The following is an 11172-nucleotide window of genomic DNA, read 5'->3' as shown; positions in this document are numbered from 1 at the left end:
TTTATGAGCGTTGGCTAACCGTAACGTTACATCAGAAGAAACATTTCCACACCGAGTTTCACCGATAATACGAGACGTTCATTATGAAACGGTCTGAATCACGACATGCAGTCTGACTCAGAAAGTTAATCAGATTAAATTCATCTTTTCCTGCAGTCGTGTAGAGGTCATTGCTGAAAGAGATGGACGGCTAATTTCTACTTTCAACAATAAAATGACACGTTTGCTTTCCATCCTCGTTTGTTCAGCAGCAACAAACGACCAGCTTTACTGTGAAATAAGCTAAATAAATGTATTTATTTATGCAAGGTTTTATGACAAATTTTACAGAAGTTATCACTCGGATTGATGGTTTTGCAGTTTGACGTCACGCCAAATATAATTTCTAGAACACAATAATAAAGATAAATATATATACTTTTAGCTGCAGTTGTATAATTATGGATCTGTTTGTAGCCATTTTCACATGTCGGTGTAAACGTTGATTTGGGGGCGTGGCCAGCTGCAGCTTGTCTGGATTTAAAGTGACAGAACGCCATGAAACAGCTCAAAATAGACAGACAAATATGGAGCTAAATTGGGGTCACAAAGTTTGCTCGAAAAAAAAAAAATTAAATAAAAGGTTGAAACGATTCCTTGAATGATTCGAGTTCCTTGATTATTAAAATTCCTCCAGGAAAATGTACCTGCCGTGAAGCTTCGTTAACGTAAGTTTTATTATTTGGCACCGTGTTCTGGCCGGGACATTATTTGCGTTGCGCGGAGCTCTGACTTCTGCCTCTGAGTTGTTGACCAAAGCTGAGTGTTGGCAGCATAACATCCAATTTTCAGGTTCTGTCCCTGGGGATTTTATTGATTGGTGATAATCTCTGGGTTTTCATCGGTTTTGGGGACCAGTTTTCCAGTTTCAAATCTCTTATTGTTCAGTTTTAAACTTTTTTCCACTTTCAAATCCTTTTGTTTCTTTTTAAACTTAAACAAACATTTTGGCCCCAATTTAGCTCCATAGTAATATAGAAAACACAAAAAATGCATGATTTTCTTGAAAAACCATCAGAATAACCTGATTTATATCAGGATTTGAGTTTTCTGCCACCAGTCTTTAACCTTTCAACATTAACATAAATAAGTTGCTCCTCCGGCTCTAAGCGTTAGTCTGCATGATGAACTGATGTGTCTGCTGCTTAAAGGGGCAGCAGGAGGTCGCCCAGCCATTTATCCATGGACCCATCGCTACAGACGGCCTCTCCAACCCTTCACGGCGTATTCGACTCAATTAAACCAACATTTGATGCTTCGCCTCAGTCTCGTATTATCTCATTTGGAGCCGTGGTTTGCACGTACACACGCTCGCCGGTCTGCTGCCTCCTATTTGCAGTTTAAGCCCGTCCCTGTGGCCAGGGGGAAGGATTTATCTGAATCATTTCCAGCGCAGCGCAGCCTGCCTGCTCATTGTTGAGCAGATAAAGCGGAGCCGGCTCGCCCTCAAAAGGCCGTTCCGGGCAGAGCAATCCGAACCGCAGCTCTGACCCTTATCTGAGGCCGCGCAGGTGTCAGGACGCAAACATGGCAACCCAAACGCATTATCCCAGCATGCAGGCTGCTTCCCCTTTATTTGCGCAGCTGAAGCTGCGGCTGAAAGGCATTAATGCTGCTGCTGCTGCTGCGTCACCAAACAGACGAGGGGCCATGAGAAAGTCAGGCTGAATAAACACAGCCGGCCTGACGCGACTCTTTTCTGTCACAGCGCTCATATTTTACTTCATATTTTACTTCATATTTTACTTCATATTTTACTTCATATTTTACTTCATATTTTACTTCATATTTGGCTTCATATGCAGCTGCTGATTCTCACACTAATCGCGCTTTTGCAGCATCCAAACACAGAAACACTAAAATCCTGTTCTTAATCCTTAACATGGATTACACAGTTAAAACCTGACGGCAATAATCTGGGTTACTTGATCTGTCAGAAGAGAAAAAAAATGGGGTTTCATTTCTCAAAGTCATATTTTCCCATGTCACTTATTGATTTATAAATGTCACTGTTTCAAACTAAATATTTAATTTGCTAATGAAATGTTTACAAATTAAATATCTGAGCTAAATATTAACCTTGCTAGCTAAATATTAGATTGGTAAATAAATATTTAGCTAGCAAGCAATTAGTTAAAAATAACAATCTAACTGTTACGTTGTTAAATACAATATGAAGATAAATGTAGGTAAGCATTTTTTGGGTGCTAAGTTTGTTGCTTTGTGAATAAATATACATTTAGTAAGCTAAACATGTACTTAGCAAGCTAAGAATTAGGCTAAACATTTAGCTTGCTATCTTGCTTAAATGTTTAAATCCAGTTGCGTTAAATCTTTGAATCTTTGAATATAGTTTGATAGCTTTGTCTAAATTAATATTCAGCTCCAAGCAAAACGTTTAGCGAGCAAGACAAATATTTAGCTTCAAGTAAAAATATTCAGTTTATAAACTAAATTGTTCTATTGCTAATTAAATATTTAGTCAGCAATGTGAATGTATAGTCCAAACTGAGTATTTAACTAGCAAGATACATATTTAGCTAGCAAGATACACATTTAATTAACTGAATATTTAGCTTGCTAGCTAAATGTTTTGTTCTGAGATATTTAGCTAAGCAAAACTAGCAAACTATATAATTTAAAGAAACATTCAATGCTGCTTAACCTCAACACTTACTTAGCAAGCTAAACAGTTAGCTAACTACTTAGCTTGCTAGCAGAGTGTTAGCTAGCATCCATCCATCCCAGAGCTCATTGTGAACAGCTGCTCTGCATTTGGGCCGATTGACCCAGAAATCAGCTGAACTCTGATCCGTCAGTGTTCCAGCGAATGTTTGTTTGTAATTAAGTCAGCTGTGAACGGCTGAACGTCCGCCATCATAAATCACTCTCCCCTCCTCCCTTTATTTGAGCTCTGAGAGCTTCCTTTGATCCGCCCGGCCTGTAGCACACATGTCCGCTCTTATTGCTCACAGACGCTCAAAATGCCTTCAAGCTTCAAAAAGCACCATGTTCAAATTAGCATCAGCACAACTTTGGATTGCTAAATCCTTAATTATCTAATTGTTATAAATGTTCTGTCATGTTTTCATCCACACTACCTGTTGTTTCTCATCCAGCCGCCACTTTGATCCTCACAGGGAAACGATTGTTGCAGAAGAGAGATCTGCTCTCATGACAGGGAGGAGAAACTCAATCTGCACCACAGACATCATAATGACTTTGTTTTGACAAAGTGGTTTAAATAAATCCTTAGAAAAAAAACCATTCATCCAAACATGATTGGCTGGGTGGGAATGATTCAGATGGATTTTCCTCCATGTTGCCGCAGTAAATTAGTCACAATAATGTGACGACGTTATAAAGACCCTGGTAAATGTTCATAATCATCCTGTTTTATGATCTTCAGTTTCATCATAATGAGCAAGTCTGAGGTTGTGGTTTTCACACTTTAGACGTGAAACACGTTTTTTCCTACATGGTTGAAATAATGAAGCCAAACGACATCTTATTTCCAAAGCTGGATAGTAACTAGTTACTTTTACTTGAGTAACTTTATTTTGAAGTAGTTCTTCTCTAACTTGAGTGAAATTCCTGGATTTTCTCCCCACTGAATGAAAAACAAACATGTTTTAACCAAAAACTCACCAGACACACAGCTGCAGTTTCTGAAGTTTTTTTATTGAAAGAAAATTAAATTACTTAAATTAATTGTTGTCATTTTCATCCTTGAAATACCAAAGTTTCCACTATTGGATCAGTTACTCTGTACTTGACCAGACTTTTTACCAAAGACCTTTTTACTCTTTAGGAATTTCTTTGGTTACTTTTTACTTTTACTGGAGTAAAAACGTGGTGAAGTAGTGCTACTCTTACTGGAGTAGACTCTGCCCAGATCTGCTTATTTCCCTAAAAGATACAGACAAAAGTGGAAAAGCTGTGTGAAAAACTAAGTTCATGATTTCATAGAACAACCTCATAGCCTTATATTAGCATTAACTGAAACACACTGAATTCCACAGCACAGCTACATGCTAGGATTGTCAAAGTCAAGCTAGCATGCCTGGCCTACTCCCCACTTTCTTGTCCAGGAATTGAGGAATTATTGACTTTAAAAACTGTTATATCTTGCTGAAAAGTTACTTCTAAGTTAGTTTTGTCCAAGTGTAGTAAGATATTTACAGGAGAAACTAAATGAAACATTTTTGCAATGTAAAAAGATTTTTAGCTTCTCAATGTTGGAATAAGTGATAAATCCCGGTGTTGACAGGGCAACCCCCTCTGTCATTATACCTACTTGGTCACAAAGCTTAGTGTTAGAGGAAAATTCACTTGTAAGACCCTTCCATCCCTCTGGGTATCCGTGTCAGTCCTTGTTCAGCGTCAGGCTATTTCTGAACCCATTTACAGCAAGTGCTGTTATTTTGGGTCAATGGGAGCACAGGTGGGCATGCAGTGTCATAACAACCTCAAGAGACATCACTCCGCTGCTGCAGAGTGACAAACTGTGTGAGGACTGCAGGGAAGCTGTCAGCCCAGATTTTCACTCCACACTGCAGTGCTTCCCTGAACGGGTCAGAACTTCGTTCAAATAGCCTCCATGATGAGTTTACCTGGTTAATATGACTGAACTGAGCAGAACATAATATTTAACTGCTTCTGAATGAGAATCTCGGTGCTTATGGAGATTATTTACCAAGAAATACAATGATAAACATTCACAAAGCAAATCACTTTGCAGATTGTTTTTTGTTTTTGTTTTTATTGATCTTTTTAGGTCTGAAAAAAATGGAGGTTAATTTTTCGTATTTTTACTGTCATTCATTTATAAACATCACAGTTACAAACGAATTAACTCGCTTGCTAATTGAATATAGTTGGAAACTGAAGCATTAATTGATTTGTTAGGAAGCTTAGTTAGCTTCCTATCTAAGCTAATAATTTAGCTTTCTTAGCTTAGTCCCTAAGCTAACTAAGAAAGTTTTGATAGCTTCCTTACTTAACTAAACTAACTAAGGAAGACTAGTTCTTAAGCTTAGCTAGCTAAGCTAAGGAAGTTTAGATAACTTTCTAGCATAGTTAGGTAGCGTACATAGCTTCCTAGCTATGCTAAAATCAAGTCTAATTGAGAAGCCAAACTGTTGGTTTCATTCATTTATAAATGTCACAGTTCAAAACTAGATATTTAACAAACAAGCAAAACATTTGGCTTTGACTGCGTAACGTTACAAAATGGCGCCGTGTGTTTCAGCCTGGTTCATTCTGAACCAGGCTGAAACACATAGTCTGGACTAAACCATAGTCTGGACTATGGTTTAGCTTCAGCTCAGGTTGCTAAAATAATCCTCCAGTTACTAGATATCATCACAAACTTATTGAATGGTTAAAAAACATCTTTAATGGAAAGAGGTTAAATGTTGAATTTTTTTTTCCCCACCAGGGTTTTTTTTGTGGCTCTAGTGTCCCTTATACAACAGCAGGCTGACAGGAAGGGGGGAAGGAGAGGGGGGAAGACATGCAGCAAATGTCGTCGGGTCCGGGAATCGAACCCGCGACGGCCGGGTCGAGGACTGGGGGCCTCCAAGCGTGGGGCGCGCTGCCCTCTACGCCACCGGAGCAAAATGTTGAATTTTATTTTTTTAAAACCAAGAATCAAAGGTTTGTGTTTGTGTGCGCAGACTGGCTCTGGAAGTTCAGTGAAAGGTGATCTTTGCATTTCGAATGAACTGAAAACGAAACCCTTTTTCCATGCTGCTGATTTCTGACACGGCTGGTAACCAACGCTCGAGACGAGCCGCTGCTAAAACAAACCGCTGCTCTGTCGCCCCTGTAACGGATCCGCCCTGTCCCACAGCCAGAGCGATCGCCGTCTGGCCCGACGGGGGATCCAGTTTCCAAAGCTGTGCAGAGCAGCCGCGTGTCCCACGTCGGGTCAGCGGGTCAGGACCGCCGGGCCTCCACTCCGTTTGTGGTCTTTATATTGGGTTTCTTGGGTTTATCTTCATCTTGGGTTTCTCATTGGTTGGGTTTGACTGTGTTGCTTCTGTATCCGTTGTTTATGTCTGTTTATTGGTGCAGAGATTGTTTCTTTGCTGACAAGACGGTTTCCGATGAGTTGGAAGCTGAAAACCTGACATACAGCAGATGAAATCTCTCAGGGTTTGAGTCAGATCTGTGTTTCCTAATAACACGCTGTCTGCTTTGAAAAGTTATCTAAAGCAGTAAACGGGATATTAGCTACGCCACTAGCGAATTAGCTGATTAGTAGAAGGGAGCCCACCACTGGGAGTAACGTTTTCAAAATTAGCTAAAGTACTAAATAAAAAATTAGCTCTGCCATTAGCGCATTAGCTGATTCATGAAAGTGTATCCACCACTGGAAGAAACATTTTCAAGATTAGCTAAACCGTATGAAAAATTTGCTCCACTGTTGGACTGTTAGCAGAAATGTACTAACGACTGAACGTAGCAATTTCCAAATCAGCTAAGTAAAAAAATAGCTCTGCTATTAGCACATGAGCCGATTCATGGAAGTGTGCCCACCACTGGCAGTATTGTTTTCAAAATGAGCTACAGAGCTAACTTAAAAATCAGCTTAGCTATTAGTGGAAATGTGCCAAGACTAAAAGTAGCATTTCCAAAATTAGCTGAAGCGCTAAACAAAAGATTAGCTCCGCGGAAGTGCGCCTACCATTGGCTATATTTTACTATTTGACGGATTGAAAGTTTGCCTGCCGGTTGAACAATTAAGAAAGTAAGAAATGTTTATTAATGATCCATAACTCTACACTTTCGCCTCTGTTCAGTTGCTCTAACTAGCGGGGACAGGAAGAGCAGGATGGAGATTAGCTCCGGGTGAGCGCTGTTAGAAACATCCATGCTTGATGGGTTTCCGTCTGTGCCGGAGGTGAAACCGCCTCTCATTAGCTGCGGTTAGAGGAATCAGACTCTGGAGAGAAGCTGGTAACCAACCCAACGCAGCTCTCTGCAGCTGATGGAGGTGTTCGCTGGGAAAACAGCTAATTCCTTGTGACTCTCAACTAATCCGGCACATGTGGGAGTTTTTATCTCCAAAAAAGATGTTCGGAGTTGTAAAAACGTCAGGGAGAAATATGGCGGTGAGGCAAGCGGGAGGTGTGAGAGTGTTGTCCTCCTGCTGCTGTTTTATGATCCACCAACTGCGTCAGTCTGTTTCCATTCCAAGCGCGTCTTCCAGCCACTGGCTCTCTGCGCCTTGGTGCGCCGCCAGAAACCCGAGATCCCGTCCCAGACTGGAGACGCGACTCCGCCAATATTTACTGGAGGAAAGAAAGCAGCGATGCCGTCTTTCCCGAGTCTGAATCATTTAAAAGGATGTCTGTCAGAGAGCCATCGGAGCTTTTAATTCAAACTGTCAACTGACGGTGAATTAGCTGCGTTATTAATGAAAACAAATCTGTGAAAATTCTTGAGGAATAACCATCATGACTGAAGGCCTCAAAAACAAACCTGGAGCGATTCTGCCCTCTGGTGGTTGAACTGTCAAACTGCAACTGCAACATGGCGCCTTCTGTAATTACATTAATTGCTGATCAGGTACATTAAAAGAAAGAACCTTGAAAAAAAATAGATAATAAAATAATATTTAAGTAAATGTATCTTTGAAATTGTTGACTCCTAATGGGAAACATTTGTGAATTATGAAATCTGTGATTTTGATTGCAAATCACAAAAAATGTGCGACTAATCAACGTGTAAAGATATTCAATATTTAATGAGAAAGTGCTTTTTGAATACAGACTTCTATTTATACTTTATGACATTCTGATACAACTGGCTCAAAATGAAAATAAATATCACAGCCATTGACTTAAATCTTACATTTACATTTTAAACAATTTAAAATCTTTCATGTGGAAACCGTTAAATAATATTTAGTAGTTCATCCTCAATTAAAAACAGTAAAATTCAGAAGTGTGCCCACAACTGGTTCTCAAAATTAGCTGAAGCACCAAATAAAAAACTAGCTCTGCTGTTAAAATTATTATTATTAATAATATTACAGGGTTGATTTTACCCAGCTGCTGTTTGGTACTAAAATAAAAGTCTGGATTCAACCATTACTCATCCTAAATATGTATAGAAAATAACATTTAATATATTAATTTTGATCTCTAATGTCTAAAATGTCACTCAGCAGGGGAAATGTGTCCAGAACTTCAGGATCTTTGAGAAGCTGAAGGAAGTCGCCACATTTCTCTGGGCCTTTGCTGAGAACCAGATCCAGAAGCCCGGTGATGGTTTCCTGTGGGCTGGAGGAAAACATCAGGTTCTGGTATTCTCTGTGTGAGACGATGGATTTCTGGTCGACAAACTGCAGGATGTAGCGATGATCGGCCATCAGGCAATCGATCAGCTTCACCTTCTTCTCTATGATCGTCTTTCCAGCTGGGTGCTCCAAAATTCAGAGCAAACGTTGAAGATATGTAAAAAAGTACAATGAAAAATGTAACTATTTTAAGTTTTTAGGGTTAATTCTTGTTGGACTTCACGTTGGGTTAGAATCTGTTACCTGCCTAAGATCGTCAGCAGTTCCTGCTGGAGCTGAATGAAAAACAGGAGAAAACACGACGACGTGTTAGGATAGACAAAACAGGAGTACATTTCTGCTAAAACACTTTGAAATTTTTAGAAAACAAGGCATTTCTGAGTTTGAAAATGCCCTTTTTGAAAACGTGCTGGGAAAAAAAGCTGAAATTTTTAGATAAATCCAATAAAATTCTCCAGAAAAATTCTTTCAAACGTCTGAATTTGTAACATTTTTTTTTAATCTTTAATGTAATTTCATAAAATTTTTGCAAAAATTTTCTGAAATTTTTACTTGATTTTGAAAAGTTTAAGAAAATTCCAAGTTTGAGTTCAACATTTTTGACTTTTTCCATTTTTATCTAGCGGTGCCATCACTGCTTACTTATGTCTAAATCTATAACAGAACCAGATTTAAAATGGTGGCAAAAGCATCACAAGTTCCCCAGAGAACAACTTGGAGGGTTTAAAACCACCAATATTTGTTTAATATTACCTCAGAAATCTTTGTAAATCCAACAAGCTAACAGTTTAGCGTTGACTCTAACCTAACTTGCCTGATGATCTGATCTGATGTTGGGATACGTTGTTAAAAATGAGGCTGTCGCCTAAATGTGTAAAATCTGATTGTAAGCTGTTACCTGAGGGGACCTGGGATGGTTTAATGTTCACAGAGAAGTTTATGTTTTCAGCTTTGGCTCCGTCTATCCTGTCAGCAACGATGACACTCCCACCTGTTGCAGTATAATGAGCGCCTGATGCAGAATTAACTGATTTAAAGGAAAATGAAGACAAAAACAGAATGAAAATCATCATTAACTCAGAGAAATGAGAGTCAGAGATATTTATCCCTACCAGATGAATTTCCTCTTGGGCTGCTCACTGTTTCCACCTTATATGTGAGAGATTTTGTATTTATATTACGGAGCGTACTGCTGGTCACAACACTGTTTTCATCAGCAAATATCGATGTACCAGCAGAATCTGCAAACACAAAATAATAAATCAGAAATCTGAGATTCAATTCAAGAGATTCACTCAGTAACTCTGAGGCTCTTTAAAAATCCTCCAATCATCCTCCTCTTATTCGATAAGATTCCCATTTATTTATGGCTCTAGATAAAGTTTAAATGATAAATCTGATGAGACGTTTCCCGACCGTCAGAGGAGAATCTGAAGAACTCCTGGAGTTGATGGTACCGTTCCTGATTCCTCCTCAGGATGTCCATGAACGCCTCACAGGTGTCTGGTCCTTTACTAATGATCATTTCCAGCAGGAGGCTCATCTGCTCTTCCTTCTGCTGCTCTGTTATCTTCTTATGTTCATTTGCACTTAAAATGTCTCCGCACTCATTGAGGATGTGAGCAGAATCTGCTGAAAGCCACAGGCTCAGATTGTCCTGCTGGGACTGCAGTAGCTCCATGTCCTGCAGGGGGCGCCAGAGGGCATCGGGTAACACTCAGCCTTCAGAAGAAGAAGAGCAAAACAGATTCAACTTAAATAAATTGTAAATGAATTAAATTCATCCAAGTACATGATTAAGTTTATCAAGTTGCCAAGTTGAACAAACATCAAAAATTAAATTCTTTCAATAAGTTGGAAACATTTTATTTCATTTGGATGAACCATTCTTGTTTTGCAGTGTTCACTTAAAAACTCAAAACTTCTGAAAAGGAAAGTAAAAGTTTTCCATCTTTGATCTGTTTGTTTTTTTACATAAACCTCCTAACAGTTCATATTTCTGTGTTTTCCTGTCATTCACAGATCAAAGCTGCATGAAACCCGAGCGGCTGAACTGATCTTTAACCTCTTTTGTAGTAAAACCTGCAGAGTTTCATTAACTCATCTCATCTGAGAACGTTTCCCCCGATTAGAACAAATATAAAAGTCTTTACCTTTTTAGAGGGAAATACAGTAAAACGTCCGTGAAGAAGAGAAGAAGTTTCTGTTTCTTAGAAAGGAAACAGCAGTTCTTCCGGTTGGGTTGTTCATGTTACAACATGAGCGCGAACTGCGTAATAAACAAATGACGTCATCGTCACCGGCCGCAAGGTGGAGAGGAATTACCAAAGAAGGCAGTAAAATACTAATTATTGATAGATAAGCAATAACTAAATTTTAAAAAATAGGAGTTTTAAGTAAATCAATGAAAGCATCTAAAAATCTATAATAAATAATCTTATTTACATAAATAAAAGCCTTTAAAGCAAAACAAAGTATTCACAACAACAACAATAATAAAAATGATACAAATAAAAATAATTAGGCTTAAGTATGTTTAAATAAAAGTTGATACTGTAATTACACATAATTACATAATTAAATTAAAAAAAATATATATATATATATATATTTGGTAAGTAATAAATAAAAGAAATATACAGTTAAATTAAGAAAAGCATCCATCCATCCATCCATCCATCCATCCATCCATCCATCCATCCATCCATCCATCCATCCATCCATCCATCCATCCATCCATCCATCCATCCATCCATCCATCCATCCATCCATCCATCCATCCATCCATCCATCCATCCATCCATCCATCCATCCATCCATCCATC

The 11172-nt window shown here is 38.7% G+C and overlaps 1 protein-coding gene across 1 annotated transcript; it reads right to left on the bottom strand.

The window, feature by feature from the left end:
- Positions 1-7765: 7765 nt before the first annotated feature.
- LOC122840076 lies at positions 7766-10689 on the bottom strand. Its single transcript, XM_044132213.1, has 6 exons — positions 10501-10689; positions 9764-10069; positions 9460-9588; positions 9246-9374; positions 8591-8622; positions 7766-8473 (listed from the first exon to the last, which is right to left on the bottom strand). Exons 2-6 carry the CDS (start codon positions 10026-10028, stop codon positions 8180-8182), a joined length of 849 nt encoding a protein of 282 aa, XP_043988148.1. The 5' UTR covers positions 10029-10069; positions 10501-10689; the 3' UTR covers positions 7766-8179.
- Between the last annotated feature and the right edge of the window lie 483 nt (positions 10690-11172).

Source organism: Gambusia affinis, linkage group LG11 (assembly GCF_019740435.1).
Source record: "Gambusia affinis linkage group LG11, SWU_Gaff_1.0, whole genome shotgun sequence".
Lineage (NCBI taxonomy): Eukaryota > Metazoa > Chordata > Actinopteri > Cyprinodontiformes > Poeciliidae > Gambusia > Gambusia affinis.
Note: the sequence above shows the minus strand (reverse complement) of the source record. Positions and strands in the feature narration are given on the sequence as shown.